This window comes from Nannobrachium achirus, assembly GCF_963921795.1.
Source record: "Nannobrachium achirus genome assembly, chromosome: 16".
Lineage (NCBI taxonomy): Eukaryota > Metazoa > Chordata > Actinopteri > Myctophiformes > Myctophidae > Nannobrachium > Nannobrachium achirus.
Window position 1 is genome coordinate 57,385,514 of NC_137823.1, and position 17,281 is coordinate 57,402,794.

Genomic DNA, 17,281 nt, shown 5'->3' on the forward strand with positions numbered 1-17,281 from the left:
CCCCCCCCCCCTCCCCCCCCCCCTCCCTGTGGTCTGAGGCTGATTTCATCACTACTCGGGGAAACAAACAGCGGTTGTAATGTAAACCCTGCTCGGTCAGAACTGGATCCTCAAACTGTTGGATGGATTATTTATTATTTATGCTCCGTCTGAGCAGCTGGAATGACAAGGTTGGTTCTCAAAGAGGAGCAGCGTAAATAAGAAGTGAAGAGGAGACAGACAGACAGACAGACAGACAGACAGACAGACAGACAGACAGACAGACAGACAGAAAGACCTTCACCACATCTCTTATCGCACTGATTCGCACAGGTATGGACGGTCTCCTCTCCACATTGATTGATTGATTGATTGAAGACTTTATTAGAAGTTTGCATAGGAAAAGGTACAGTTTCATGACGGTACAGTTCACTGGTACAAGGTCTACTAAAAGGAGATCCATTGAAAGCCTAAGCTTATTTCCACTGGAAACCATTGAAGTATCTCATATAACATTGAATGACAGACAAATAGAACACAGTACTATGCAGTAGATATGTAAAAAAGGCACATGAATGGTATGGAAGCTAACGGCCTCGCGAAGAGATTACTTTAAGTTTTGGTTCATTTAGGCCTATTTATTGTTTTAATAGAAAGTGATGGTTCATTAATTGTGACATACAGCTGGGCCTATTATTTTATTTAGCACATTTAATGGGAAATAATAACACTTATAGATGCAAACGAGGCTGATAATATTGTTTTATTTGTCATTTAATGTTGTAAAAGGGGACCCTAAACAAGCCCAAAATTGCAAAGTAAAATGGTTCACTCACTGATCTGAATTTAAAGTTCCCTTCAACTGCTTTTATGACTGGACACACCTGAATGTAATTGGAAAATAAAGAACTCCTATAGGCCTATAGAGATCTATTATCTAATAGCCTATGAGTGACAATTTCCGCAGAACTTGTTTGTATATGAACTTTTAGCCTTGGCAAGCCTATGTTTTTAGACCACTTAATGAGAAAATGTGCATTTCAACATGATCCTGTCAATGACATGCATGTGTCCTTTAGCTCCTTTCAGAGGTTCGAAAGGAGCTATAGTGTGTCACATAATGAAAGTGTGTCAAATGTAGTATTGAATAGCAATATTGCTTGTAGATTATTATTTTAAACTATTAAGACACTGGGATTAGGCAGGTAGGTTTGAGTCTAGTAGGCCTATTCTAAAGTCATGCAGGCTGCAGCAGGGCATCTTTGTAGAGGCTGCAGAGCTCTTGAGTAGACTGGGATTTTTCAACCAGTTTGTTGTGTTTCATTTCTTGCTAAAGGCCTACTTCTGATGGGAGACTGACGTGACATTGAGGTCAGAGAGAAGGGACATGATGGGAGTTGTATTTTTGGAGCAGTGTCCAAAATGTGTTTTGCTAAAATCGGCCTGATGGTGGCGCTAAATGGGACAGATGCATGTTGATGAAATGACTCTAGACATACTGTGTACCGCTCTGCATTATTTTAGACGTTTTGTGGTGTCCGCTCCAGACCGGTTACAAGCCCGAAAAGTGAAGTGATCCCAGACTAAGCTGAGAGAGAGATGAAGCAGGGACCCCCACAACCTTTTCATAGATTCCATATAGTTTCGTTGTTTGACAGCACAATCATCAGTGTATTTTGGATTCATGTCAGTTTGTATTTTCAGATATTTAACCTCTTGAACTGTCAATACTTAATCAACTTGACCTTTCACTCTGTACTTAGTCTGCTCTTTCCCCCCTCTACACCAAACCTCTTTGCCAAAAATAGCTAATCTACAAGCTCACAATGCCTTGCAGCGTTAAAGTAAGGACACTATAGGGTTCAAGTGGTTAATAAAAAAAAAGGAGAAACAAGTTTCTATCACACAAAGATTTGGAGAACCCCCTGTAGTAACTCTGAGGACCCCCTAGGGGGTTGAAGACTCTTGTACTAGGGGAAAAGAATGATCTAACATGCAACAAGGATACATAAAGGATATGATTACAGAATTATGCTCATATCCCTCTCTCATCTTTCCTAGCATGAAGAAAGAGCATTTCTTTCTCTGTCCGAGAGGAACTAGATTCTACCAAAGAGTCTACTTTCTGGGAAGTGAGGAGCTTGTGGTTCTGCAAAGCACTGTGGGAGATCCTGAGGACGAGAATCTCCACCCGATCACCGACTTCAACGACCTGCCGACCTCCCTGTTCGCCTGCAACGTGGATCAGTCCGTGTTCCAAGAGCACAATGCCAAGGTTTGGTCTTGTCTTCTTAACCCATTGAAACCGGGAAAGCTGTGTCATTTTATATTTTAACCACTTTAACTGTTATTTTATACACTTCGTGCCACGCTGCAAGCTTGTAGATCTACTATTTGTGATGAGGTGGCATCCACCTGTAGTGGATGATACTACTGATTCCATATGACTGATGGAGACCTGTGTTGTCCCATGTAGGGGACATTCACACAGTTGTCTTGCTCAGTGACACTTGGATACATAGCCGGGACCGGGACGAATCAGGGACCTTCTGTCTCCCAGACAGCCTCTCTACCATTCATCTATCACTGCCCATGGCTGAATGGGTGGCCATAGCTCAAAGGTTCTGTGAAGTAGCTCTTATACTCAGTGTAGACCCCGTCACACTTAAACCCTTAAGCCAGGGGTCTTCAACGTTTTCAGTCCAAGGACCCCTTAATTGAGAGAGAGATGAAGCAGGGACTCCCACAACCTGTTCATAGATTCCATATAGTTTCATTGTTTGACAGCACAATCATCAGTGTATTTTGGATTCATGTCAATGTGTGTTTTCAGATATTTGCACTTGAACCATCAATACTTAAAAAAAAGACCTTTCACTCTGTACTTAGTCTGCTCTTTTTCCCCTCTACACGAAAGCTCTTTGCCGAAAATAGCTGACCTACAAACTCACAATGCCTCGCAGCGCAGGCATTGTGAGCTTGTAGATCTGCTATTTTTGTCTAAAGTTCTCAGAATATGGACACTAGGGTTCAAGTGGTTAATATTAAAAAGGAGATAAAAAAGTTTTTATCACACAACAATTTGAGGGACCCCCTGTAGTAACTCTGAGGACCCCCTAGGGGTCCCGGACCCCCTGTTGAAGACCCCTGCCTTAAGCCCTATTTTATATTATACTTATTAAGTGTGCCTATGCATAGCATGGGCAGACTATTGTTATCGCTCATACTTAAGCCACCCACACACACGGGTTTCCCCAAAGTTTGTCCGCCTACTCCTCCCACAGTTTTTGCACCACACACTCGCGCCATATGTCAAATCGACCGGCTTACTCGGGAATCGTGTGCTAGTAAGTTGCTAAGAGAAAGGTTCTATAGTTTAATTGATATTAATTTATTAGTGAATTAATTTTCCCCCATTGACTTATAATGGGAATCGCAAAACTCACATTCAATTATTTTTCTCTCGCAAACCATAGGGGCTACAGTTTCAAGACTTGGAGAGGAGGTTCATAATGATTTCAAGGAATAAATAAAAAATAATAGTGTAATTTGGCCTCATGGTGGCGCTATAACAGCCCAGTTTACGTTTTGGCCTGTAACTGTTGAACCGTAGGTCGGAAAATTAAAATTATTTTTTCCCTGGATTCCTTGGGTCAAGACGCATCTCCCGATATAGGCCACGCCCATTTGCGCCAGGATAGATTTTCCGCCATCTTGAATTTTCTCCAAAACACACTTTTTTCTTTTTTTCCTACATATTTTCTTCAAATGTCTTAAAAACCGGTACACATGATCTATGAAGCCATGCGATAAACATAGTCAAGGGATATTTCGATAGTCCATACCGTTCGCTCGTAACGCGCTTCCAAAGTTAGCGGGAGGGGCCCGTTTCGCAAACGATAGCCATAAATCACAAACAATAGGTCGAGTCAACACTGAATTTCAACCACAGGTCGCGGGTGGCATACTCAACGAATCCCCAAAAGCATTTCCACTTCGACCCCTAGGGGGCGTCACAAACGCGCGAAACGTAACCGTTTCGTGCCAGAACACGTTTTTCACGGGGACCGACCCTCTCACGACGAAACGCGGACGACTCGGCGGACGGTCTCACGGTCCGAACCGCTGCACAAGGTCGCGCATTTAGCGAGCTGCAGGCACACTTGTCAAAATTGACTCTGTCAATTCTAGTACTTTTTATATTTTTGCCAAAAATTACATTCCCAAAATAGTAACCTGTTTGAAAGTTATGGTATGCTGCAGGCTTTAGTCCAAAACATGTTATCATTAGTGTGCTCATTTTGAATTACGCTGTGTTTCTACTATGTGGATCCCACTTCACTTCAACCAAAACAACCCCTGTCAAGTTCATTTTCCCTTGGACTTGATTTGCTCTGGGAATGCTTCCATGAGAGGCAACAAAGTGTGTGTATTTTGAGAACAGGACGCATTCCTTTTACAAATATGGACAATGAGATGGGGAGAAACGAGGAAGAGGAGGATAAATGACAAGAGTAGCAAAGCGGGCATCGCTGCCTGCTGCTGCATAGCTTTCTAAAAATACTCTTCTATTACTCTCTCTGTCTCTGACCACCTGCCATCAGTGTGTTATGTTGGGTGCATTCCTACAAGTTAAATAACTGGCTTTGGGCCATTCCAGGTAGAATATATAACATATCATTGCCTTTTGCGAGTTCAATTACACCCATATATTTATTTATAACTAAATATGTGGGCGAAATTTAACTCAGACAGTGATTTGTCGTGACTTTGACTTAGCATGTTCGTGTCAAGTCAAATGAGAGTAGGCACTTCAAAATAAGAGCATGCGTCATAAGAAAGTAAGTGTTTTACTATCGGTCAGAGAAATTCAAAATAAGAGTGAACCTAACTTGCTATTTCTATAAAAAAAAAATGAAGAAGAAGAAGAATGCTTAGTTTTCACTTTTGCTACACTTTGAACCAAATATCACTTAAAATCTAGAGTGATATTGACTTGTTATTATGCAGTTTTTTGAATAATGCTTAGTTTTCATTGTTGCAACATTTTTATGATAATATTGTATCAGCTGTAATATACCAAAGCAAAATGTGTGCTTCTGACTCTGAGCTCAACCCAGTGCAGCTGATGGTCTTTTTAATATTATTTAATCTTTGTCTCCCCACTATGGCAATTAGAATGTACAATGACAAATATCAGCTTCCCCGCCCCCAAAGCTGGATTCACTGTATTGGATTTGAACCCCTAGACTCCGCAGTGGTGGGCAGGTACTTTGTCACAGCGCCACTCAAGTCTCAATAAAAATCTCAAACAGAATAGACAAACACTCAAAGCTGGACATCAATGCACATGTTTGTGAAATCCATCTAACATTCTAGTTATGATGGAGGCTCATGCATGCATGTGGATCTGTCATGTTTTTCAGGAGCTGTTTGAGGCCTTGTTCCTGGTGTATGACTCTCAGGTGACGTTCCAGCAGTTCAGGAGTTTCCGCCGCGTTCGCATCAGCTTCACTGACCCCAAACTAGCAGCCAGCGCCAGGATAGAGCTCCATGAGACCTTCTTCAGAGGCAAGAGGCTCAAGCTCTATTTTGCACAGGTAAGCAGGAAACCCTTTTCCAGTGCATTCATTGTGAGATGCCACCAACATATTCAATATATTAGTGGCAAAAAAGGTTTTAAGTTAAGCTTCCCGCAAGATAAGTCAAGGAATTTGATTTTCATGTGACAGGCGTGATTGCGACCGTAGGTCGCATTTACTATCAAACCCTGCACAAAGTGTAAGTCCGTCAGTCAGTCAGTCAGTCTGTCTGTCACACCTCACACGTCACACTATTGCCCTGCTCATATCTCCGCAACCGTTGCCCCGATCCATGCCAAATTTTGCACACACGCTCCTTGCCTGCCAAACTACAACCTCCAAGGACCCCCGGAGCTCCAGGGACCCCCAGGTCCCTGGGGGACCCCCAGATGTAAAAAATGACCAAATGTGCTAAACTGACCAAATGACCACCCCAACGGGGCTGCTCACGGGGAATTCCCGGGGACCACCGACTCCTGGTGCTCCAGAACGGATGCAAAAGTGGTGGCGCCCCCAGTGGAGGACCCCCTACACTGCAGCTCACATAAAATGCCGTAACTCCGGCTTGGAGCGACCGGGACAGCCGGGGCCGGTACCTATTCGTCCGCCTTGGCGGCGCGGAGACCCCACCCCTCATTTCTCACATGGCCCTCTTCTAGCGCCACCATGAGGCCGATTCTTGCAAAACACATTTTTGGACACTGCTCCTACAATTTTTGCCCTAAAATCACGCAAATCGGTACACAGTATGTCTACACTCATCCCATCCACATGAATCTCTCCCATATAGCGCCACCTCCAGGCCGATTTTTAAAAACACATTTTTGGACACTGCTCCTACAGATTTTGCCCTAAAATCACGAAAATCACTACACAGTATGTCTACACTCATGTCATCAACATGGATCAGGAAGATTTTGGCAAAAAAAAATTGCCCTATTTGTGGAGATAAGTGACCTACGGTCGCTTATCTCCCGATTAGGGAGTCTTACTGGTAGTGCAAGACCCACTTGATAACAATACATTACAATATTATTACAACCTAGCCCTTGCTGCCACTTTAAGGAGTGCACAGTTAAACTAAGCTGCAATAGTGTAAAAATAATTGGGGGACTTTGTTTTAATAATACATATATCTTTTATTTTTAATTTATATGAGCGCCCAAAAGACCCAAACTAGCGGAAATAACAGAAGCTCACAACGCATCGTTTCATGCCGTGTTGCGAGCTTGTGGATCTGCTATTTTCAATACTTTTTAAAATATGTATTTATGGAAATTATTAAAAATTTGAATTTAATTTATTTTGGGGAACATTTGATGAAAAGTTGTGATTTCCTTGTGTAACAACACCCCTGTCAGGTCCAGAGCCTTGCATCAGAAGGTGACAGCCCACACTTGGCTCCGCCGCAGCCATCAAAACACTCCCTCATCTCCTCCTCACCTGGCTCTCCTCCCATTGGCTGGCAGGAGATTGACGAGGCCACGCCCCTCATTAACTATGACCTGCTCTGTGCCATGGCCTCGCCTGGAGCCGGTAAGCCGTCAGGTTGTTTAACAGCCCTTTCTTTCCACTGATGTTTTGTTTTGGAGACAGCAAATGTATCTGAAGATAAAACGTTTGTGAAGCCCAGCTCTAGTGCAGTGGTTCTCAACCTGTGGGTCGGGACCTCCAGGGGGGTCCCCAAATTATTTTGGGGGGTCCCCAGATTAACTTAATGTGCAACATTGTTTTCTCACTCAACAGCAAACAAACCAACATCAAGTTCAAGTGTATAGAGGCTATGTGCACATTTCTAAAGTGACAATTCAAAGACTTTTTAATACTTCTAAAATGACAAATTAAACATTGGCCAAAGAGGCAGAAATGTTGTTAGCATGTAGATCGGCTATTTTCACAATACAATAAAACCGTGTTATACAAAATGTAATACCTCAACTCTTAGTGCTCATCAGGATGGGGGGGGGGGGTCCCCAGTTAAAATGTGATTATTTGAGGGGTCGCGGCCTGAAAAGGTTGAAAACCACTGCTCTAGTAGACAGGTTTCCACATACAACCTGACGTCCCTATTTTGGGCTTGTCAGTCATGTAAAAAGTTCATTCAAAGCAAACTCCTGCTCTGTCTGGTCAGGCCTCCCAGTTTGTATCCACTCCAGCTGATCTACGAGCACTTAAGGTCTTTGCACACTGCTGCGTTTTTCGGGCCGAATATCGGACTGAATTTCGGAGTGCGTGAATAAAAAAAATCAACCTCACGTTATGTCAATCACGTTTGCACACTGCCGCCCGTTTCGTATTTATTTTCGGAACAGGGTTGATTTTGTCAGATTTTCGCAGCTGTTGCTCTGAGTCCCTTGCTCTCTCTCTCTTTCCTCTCTCTCCCTGGCTTTTGGATTTTGGATTTCGAAAACGCGCGTGTGTGTGTGTGTGTGTGTGTGTGTGTGTGTGTGTGTGTGTGTGTGTGTGTGTGTGTGTGTGTGTGTGTGTGTGTGTGTGTGTGTGTGTGGTACTAGACCCTAAATCAAACCCTAGACTGGGCTGTTTAAGGGCTTGTCGTGCTGCGGGAAAATAGCTTCTTTACACTACAAGATCCTGAGTGATAGGGTCAAAATAAAGGTCCATCAGTGTTAAATTAACTCAGAACTTTGCAGTGTTATGTAATAATAGCAACACCGAACTCCCCTGAGTGTAGCCATGATGTAACACAACTACACACAGAGGAATACAAAGTCACTAAAACATGCCACTCACTTTAAATCATGAAAATAGCTTTATACAGAGACAACTATTAACCACATGAAGCCTAGCGACCCTATTCTGGGCATGTCATGATGTCATCTTCTGTTAACGTGTCATAATAGGGAATATTCAGCAAATATAGCCGATTGGCAGAGGGTAACATATCGTCGTTGTCGGGTGGACACCTTGTATGTCCAAAACCGTTTGTTTTCTATTTATCATTTTAAAAATGATTTAAACTAGTGAAAACAGCTGATCTACAAGCACAAACCGCGAGGCGGTTTGTGGGTATGTAGTTCTGACTGCAAAGAGGAGTTTGTTCCACATTTTGGTAGCCAGAAGGGAGAACGTGTGGAGTTTTGGGTGTTTAAGGAAGGTTCTGACAGCTGATCATATTATACTATAACTATCAAATACTACAGTATTTACCTCAGGTCTATGGGTTGAAAGCATCTCACAACCTTTGTCTACACAGTGCTCTCTTTAAAGAGGCATTGTGCATTTGATAGCCACAAAGCCTGAAAATGCCATGTTCTTCATGAAGGCATAACATTACTGACAGTACAGTACATGCATTCTCTTTTTCCCCTCCTTTTCTTTTGCTGTTAAAATAATCTTTGGAAAATGCAGAGGGAAACAATGCTTATCATTCTGATTGCACCCCTGACACAACACAGGTCCTATCAGAACCAAATCGCATGGGATTACAAGCTGTTTATGTTGGGTCTGACTCTGAGAAAGAAGATGACCCTGAGAGAGACACACACTCTGAAAAGAATGTTTGTTTTTCTGACCCCCGCGGGGAAAGGACTTTCTATGCCGTGGTTCTGTAGGAGGCGAACCGTCTAGAAATGGGTCTATTGGTGTGTCTGTCTGTCTTCCAAAGGGCCAATTAGGTACTCCACACATTTTGTTTAGGTAATTAGTGGCGGTTAAGTTGTTCTGAAATGACCTTGCCCAAATATGGAGTCATACATCATATAGATGACTGATGTCATAGACTGGCCTCATGAAGTCAGATATCTGGATGGATTCTACAACACTAGTAGGTATACCCTGTCTTGTTTGTTGGCCACCCGTAATGTGGATAGTGTAGTATGCCTATTTTTTTTAATACTGCTCTGGCAGTTTCAGCTCAGCACCAAACAACAGTAACCTGACTGCCGCCAGATAGGTGGCAGCAGTGCTTACCGCCTGCCACCAATCTGGCAGCAGTCAGGTTAAAACAACAGAGGATGTGCCTTATTTTTTCTTTGGGTGCTAGAAGAGGGCCATGTGAGAAATGGGTTGTGGTTTGGCAGCCAAGGAGTGTGTGTGCAAAGTTTGGCATGGATCGGGGCAACGGTGGTGGAGATATGAGCAGGGCAAAAGTGTGACGTGACGTATGATGGACTGACAGACTGGCAGACTGACAGACAGACAGACAGACAGACAGACAGACAGACTGACTGACAGCCGGTGGAGGTTTTGATAGTAACACGTTGCGCTGTAACTTGTAAGCTTGTAGATCAGCCATTTTAGACAACTAAGTATCAATCGCCCTCTAGTAGGGCTGGCTGACTACAGGCACATAATTGTCTCTTGGAATTTAAGATTGATTCCTTAAAGGTGATACACCATGAAAATTCACTTTTCCTATTTTAAAACCTTTTTTTGGGGTCCCACTAGCACCTTCTATCCTCACAAAGTCCCATTTCAGACCGTTGTGTCTTTCTCTGGTTTTGGGAAGGTGGAGGTTAAAAGCATCCCACAGGTTCTCAAAACAGGCTGTCCAGATTTGCTGCCGTTTGTGACGTCATAAACGGCTGTTTTTGAAGATTTTTTTTTTTTTTTCCAAAAAGAGGGGGGGGGGGGGGGGGGGGTGGCGCAGTTCAGGCCAAAGGTGGTACTGCAGCTGAAAATGCTCTGAGAGCCATTCAAAAATGAGAGGCTCTCTATTCAGGAGTGGTAATTTAGCCTCAAACCTTTTGAAAAACGTTTTTGGGACATAAACAATATGACATAAATACTTTTTAAATGCATGGTGTATCACCTTTAACTTAATGCCATGTTTCCCATAGCGTAGCTTTGACACCTGTGACATCACAAAGTGTGTGTGTGTGTGTGTGTGTGTGTGTGTGTGTGTGTGTGTGTGTGTGTGTGTGTGTGTGTGTGTGTGTGTGTGTGTGTGTGTGTGTGTGTGTGTGTGTGTGTGTGTGAGTCTTTCCTTGAAAATGTACTTTCACTTTTCCTCTCTCCCTCTCCTTCTCTCTCTCTCTGACATCACAGATCCCTGCCTCTCCTCACCAGTCACGGCTAGAATAGCTCTGATAAAGCCAGGTGCATGTGATCTGAATTATAATGTGCCACATGCGTGTGTGTGTGTGTGTGTGTGTGTGTGTGTGTGTGTGTGTGTGTGTGTGTGTGTGTGTGTGTGTGTGTGTGTGTGTGTGTGTGTGTGTGTGTGTGTGTGTGTGTGTGTGTCATGGCATATGTAACACATTAGTTATGCCCATCCATTTCTCCATCTCTTCCTCCCCTTCAATCAATCATCAATCAATCCCCGCTGGGGACGCTGGGGGCGTGTTCTCTCCTCTGTGTGTCCTAGGGTAGGTAGGTAGGTATCCTCACAAAATACATGCAGTAATCCTGGTCTCTATACTGCCTCCCCCTGGCTAAGGATGGAATGGTTAGCACCGCTCAAATAGGGACATGGACTGACAGATCAGCGATACAGAGATATCCATATATGGGCATGAAAGGGACAAATGATAAGACTGAATACATTTCCCAGCATATTCCTCGTGACTCGTGTCAGGGCAACCACACTTGCAATTTCCCAGAATTGCATCTTTCTAGTTAGTTTGGTTGCCCCACAGGGGGAAATCTCGCTTTTGCGAACGCCCATCATTTCGACCGGAGGGTTAGCGACTCACTCCACGGAGGTTAAGGTTAGGGTGAGGGTTAGACTCTGGTGTTGAAAAGATGACATGTAGTAACAGCGACAAGCTCCCGCCCCACAGGGCAACACACTATTGTTATCGGCATTCTTACTCATCATCCCATGTAACCCTTCAGCCAATCAGACATCACGATACCTTGATATCTTGATGTCATCCTTTTCCCCCTTGTCTGATTGGCTCCCCATTAGAGTCAGCGATCACACTTTCAGTTTCCAGTTTCACCTTTCTAGTTGAAAATGCACCCGAAAGGCTGCCATGTTAAGTGGTCAAATGGCTGCGTTTTCAACAACACATTTTGTGTTGTGGCTTGGATCAATGGTACTAACGTGTTGTACTTTAAGTTCCTATTTATCGGTATCATAATAAAAACAAATTAATGATTTTAAAGAAATAATTGAAGGGAGCCCGCTCTAATGCCTGACAGTGCGTTGCGGGTTTGAATCCCATCCCAACGACCTTTGCTGCTTGTCGCTCTCCCTGTTTTCCTGTCTACCTCCACTGTGTATCAACCAGTAAGAATCCTTACTTACTCCTTAGATCAGCGACCGTCAGGTCAGGTCGCACACACAAACCTTTGAAGGCAATGGTAGCCAATCAGGAGGGAATATGGGAAATGGGACAGATCCATGTTGACGACATGACAGATACTCGCTTTGCGTGATATTAGGGCAAAATCTGTAGGAGCAGTGTCCAAAAATGTGTTTTGCAAGAATCGGCCTCATGGTGGCGCTAGAAGAGGGCCATGTGAGAAATTAAATGTGGTTTGGCAGCCAAGGAGTGTGTGTACAAAGTTTGGCATGGATAGGGGCAACGGTGGCGGAGATATGAGTAGGGGAAAAGTGTGATGTGACTTGTGACGGACAGACTGACAGACAGTGGAGGTTTTGATAGTAACTGGGACCTGACGGTCACAATCAATACAGGCAGAAAAGACCCAACAATATCTTTAAAAAATATATCGTTTTTGCCAATTATTCGGGGGCTTGAAATATGCTCACAGCTTACCAGGCTTTGAGCTTTGAGGGATTGAGAATCACTGTCTTATGCCGTCTTTCTTCTAACCTTCTTACACACACTCATTTTCTGTCCATCCATCCCTACCTCCCTTTCCCCTTTTCTCCCTCCCTCTCTCTCTCTCTCTCTCTCTCTCTCTCTCTCTCTCTCTCTCTCTCTCTCTCTCTCTCTCTCTCTCCCCGTCACCTCTCCCTGGCGGGGTGACCATGAACGTCAGCCAGTGGTGCATTGACGTCAGTGGGCGCTCGTCAGAGGAGATCGTAAAGCCCCCCTCTGGAGGGATGGAGGGATGGAGGGATGAGAGAGAGAGAGAGAGAGAGAGAGAGAGAGAGAGAGAGAGAGAGAGGGTGGGGAAGGTTGGAGGGGGGGGGGTGCATGGGAAAGAGAGAACTGACTGGAAGAGGAGGAAGGGGGAAACAATGGCATGTAGAACACACACACACACACACACACACACACACACACACACACACACACACACACACACACACACACACACACACACAGGGCTGTCACGATTATGACATTTTACATGACGATTAATTGTCACTCAAATAATTGCGATTAACGATTGTTGTGTCTTTGTCGTTGACAATTACATTTCTGTTTGGCTTTTAAGCTTTGTAGTTACACATGGCAGATATGACACATAACCTAAATATACAAAGAAATTACTGACATATTTTACATCTTTATACTTAAAAAAGAACATTGAGAGTTGAAATAGCCAATCTACAAGCTCACAACGTGAAAAAAAATATATATATATTTTAACAGAGACAGGATGTCATTTGACTTAATTGACTCTGCAAGTGATTATTATAGATGTCTGATCACGCTTGCCCTGTATACACACTATATCAGGGGTCTTCAACAGGGGGTCCGGGACCCCGTCCTCAGAGATACTACAGGGGTCCTCCAAATCTTCACATTGTGAGCTTGTAGATCGGCTATTTTTGGCAAAGAGCTTTGGTGTAGAGGGGAAAAAGAGCAGAGCGAAAGGTCAAGTTTATTAAGTATTGACGGTTCAAGTGGTTAAATATCTGAAAACACAAATTGACATGAATTCAAAATATACTGATGATTGTGCTGTCAAATGATGAAACTATAGTATATGGTATCCATGGGTTGTGGGGGTCCCTGCTTCATCTCTCTCAACTAAGGGGTCCTTGGCCTGAAAACGTTGAAGACTCCTGCACTAAATAATGGTGTAGGGTACACCAGTAACTGACTGATTTGTGCTTTGACCTCATGAATGCAACATCCCTGTCCCGAATCCAGCTGGAGACTTGTGTTCCACATCTCTGCCCTTGTTCAGTTTCCTGGTGTGGATTATTGGGCTTTGAGGCTTTGGGGTTTGAATCAAATAATAACTAGTCTCTTTGTATGGCTCCTGGCCACCAGAGTATCAGCAACTCTCACTAAAGCACTGAGCGATTGCTGTACAATCAATCACTATCATTAAAGCACTACTGTGTGCTCAATACTTCTGCCCCACCTGGTGTGTCTACTACAGTATAACATACAACAGGGCAACATGTTTTTGATCTACCAGGTGATCAGGTTGGTTTATTGAGGTGATCAACCATTGCCTTTAATATTCATATTCCATTTTTGACTTATTCTTTGTGAAGTTTTTTATTGACTTACTCTATGCTTGTATTATTCTAATAAGCAGCCTATAATAAGACCTAAAAGCAATGTTGATTTCCACTGTCTGGTGATCACATCAGCCTTAGAAAATGGCTAAACGATCTTACACCCAAAATGTGCCCAAAAAGGTTGCCTCAACAACACACAATGGCAAGCACACTGTGTTGATTCTTGGTAATATAGTGCCCCCTAGAGTGAAGAAGCACTTATACAGTTGCAATCAAAAGTTTACACTTGTAAAGAACACTTATGTCATGCCAGTCTTGACTTTCCAATAATGTCTATAAGTCTTATTTCTCTGAGATAGGTTAGGTTGATTAGAGCAAATACTACTTTGTCACACACACACACACACACACACACACACACACACACACACACACACACACACACACACACACACACACACACACACACACACACACACACAAAATCACCAAGTTTCTATTATTTTTCATGAATTTATTATGGGTTTTCTGAAAATTTGACCAAATCTGCTGGGTTGAAAATATACATACAGTAATGCTAATATGAAATGTGACCAAATCAGCTGGGTCAAACATATACATACAGAAATGCTAATGTCCCTTGGCCAGGTAGAAAGTTGTGTCAATCAAATAAGCAACTGTGCAGCAGATGTTTTTAAGTATAAACTGCATGTCCCACTGGGAGAAGACCCAGGGGCAGACCAAGGTCTAGATGAGGTGATTCCATCTCCACACTGGCCTGGGAACGCCTCGGGATCCTCCAGGATGAAGTTGCTAATATAATATTGCTCAGGAAAGGGAAGTTTGGAGCTCTCTGCTGGAGCTGCTGCCCCTCAACGATCTTTATTTAATACATTTGGCACAAGACCAGAGTTGCACATCATCCTTCTGTCTCCCCTCTCTCTTTCCTTACCTCTCTTGTTAGGTAATACAATAATATTAATACAGCAGTAATGCCCAACAAATGTTCACACATCATTGTAGTTTAAAGTCTGACCTGCATGTCCCCCCCTGTTTGCCTTCCTTCCTGTCCTTCTGCAGGAGAGAGGTTTGAGCTCCACGCGGGTACAGAGTCCACGCCCAGTGTTGTGGTGCAGGTGTGTGACATGGACCAGGAAGAGATCCCACAGAGCTGTCCCAAACCCAGAATCATCCAGACGCGACGTCCTGACCTGCCTGTGTCTCAGTGAAATGTGTCGTTTCACCACCTGCCTCCTACCTACCCTAGCAATCTAGCACACACAGGGGCTGACTTAATTTAAGTTTGACAGAAAGTCTGTTGATTAGTTGGGTTGTTTTAGCATTTATCTTCAGGTGGCTGGAAGTATAGCTGCGTTTGTCTTGCTTTGGCTGCCGTAGTCTGTTGGGGGAAGGGAGAGGGAGAGCTGGTTGGTTTTGACATTTAATGTATATAGCCCACATGGGTACATGCAACTTTGGATTAAAGTGACTCTTGCCTATAGGCTCCCTTCAAAAAACACTTTGTATGGAGCTACAGTTCAACACAGTTTGTATCAAGATGTATATATGAATTATGCAAAAGGGTTGCTGTGTCTTTGGTCAGACCAAAACAGACAACAGGTTAACAATCATTAGGAGATTAGGCTTAGATATAGCCCTGAAACCAGACATATAGTCTTGTGCTGTCTCAACAAAATTGAGTCACTTGTTGATAGGTCAATAGCAAGTAACGCTGAAAGATAGTTGATGGACATTTTTGTCATTTACTTAAAAATGGTGAAATATGAACTAATTAATAACTAACTAATAAATACAATGAATAACCTCCAACAACATTTAGGGAACCCCAGGCCACTTTGGAGAGTTTGCTGCCATCTAAGGGGAAATTCAGGTGCAATATTCCAATGCTTGTATAATAATATTTGTGGAGGCACTTCTGGCACTGTGCACAAGAGATTTGGCGGTGAGAGTCAAGTGGCTCCTCCGGTCTCCGGACACACACAGATAAACATACCAACCCTCTTATAGATGGCTACAGGGACGTGCAGAGAATTTTATAGAGGCAGGGGCTGAAATTTCTAAAAGGGCCTTTTGGTGAAAATATTGAAAATAGCAGACTTCCAGCTGCGACACGTTGTGAGCTTGGAGGTCGGCTATTTTCAGTTCTTGATACCACACTGAACTAAGCATAATCAAGGGAATACAGGAGAGTGGTGTAACGGCATGGATTTCTACACAGAGAGGGCAATTCTTTCAACTTTTCAACTTTTTACAGACGGATAAAAGGGCAGGGGCTCAAGCCCCCTTTGATGTCTATGTGTGCACAACGCGTGCCTGGTTGGCTAGCGACTAGCGTCCTGCACAGCCACTCTGAACTTGGATGTAGCCTACTTGTTCTTCAATATGCATTCTTCAGCATCTGTGTCTTGTCTTGCTAGTCTCTATAAATCAAGAGAACTTGGATAAAAGAGTAGTATGTAAGGGTTTTGAAGCTATACATTGTGACATACACAAGATTTAACAGAAAAGATAAATGTTATGTAATGCAGATGTTGTGTAAGTGCAGACGTGCTAAAGTACCGTGAAATGTGTTGTACCCTTTGTCAGAGTTCCCGTCGTACCTTCTGTCTGTCTCTGTCCCTTTTATGCCCATATATGGAGATCTCTGTCTGTCTGTTTGTGTACACTTTTTGCCCGTATGAAGTTATGTGTCAGCCATGACCAAATATGGAGTCCAGGCAGGTCCATGACATCAGTAATATGATGTCATATCGATCCGACAGACTTTCCACTCTGCACATCACTCTCTTGGGTCCATTGGTTAGGCTGTCAAGTTACATGACAGACAGACAGACAGACAGACAGACAGACAGACAGACAGACAGACAGAGATGTTGCACATTTATAGATACAGCATATGGCTATAGGCTGATTCCCATTGGGAATGATGCCTGTAGGAAACACATTCCCCTCCACTTATGCAATACCTGACCTGTCAGAGACAGAGTACCTGTTGTACCCTATGGTTGTGCAAAGGCTCTGTTGTGTCTGTGTCCCTTTTATGCCCCTATTATGGAGATACAGTATCTGTCTGTCTGTCTGTCTGTCTGTCTGTCTGTCTGTCTGTCTGTCTGTCTGGCTTGTCCCTTTTATGCCCATATGGACATCCCTGATGTAATCAATATGCCATATATGGGCATATATTGATCAGCTCGGTCACACACACACACACACACACACACACACACACACACACACACACACACACACACACACACACACGCACGCACAGATTTGCTGACTTTATAGAAGGACCTTTCCGCATGCCTCTGACATAAAAGGGAAAGAGACACACGTGTTTAAAGGTTTTTCAGTGGTGCTAACCGCTCTTACATTTGACCAACACCTCACAGAGACTAACGTC

At 43.5% G+C, this 17,281-nt stretch overlaps 1 protein-coding gene across 1 annotated transcript; it reads left to right on the plus strand.

Annotated features, from left to right (window-relative positions):
• Window positions 1-2,041: 2,041 nt before the first annotated feature.
• On the plus strand, window positions 2,042-15,086 carry rcan2 (regulator of calcineurin 2; the record flags this gene model as incomplete). Its single annotated transcript, XM_080745051.1, has 4 exons — window positions 2,042-2,254; window positions 5,406-5,579; window positions 6,923-7,097; window positions 14,938-15,086. 4 exons carry the CDS (start codon window positions 2,042-2,044, stop codon window positions 15,084-15,086), a joined length of 711 nt encoding a protein of 236 aa, XP_080601177.1.
• Between the last annotated feature and the right edge of the window lie 2,195 nt (window positions 15,087-17,281).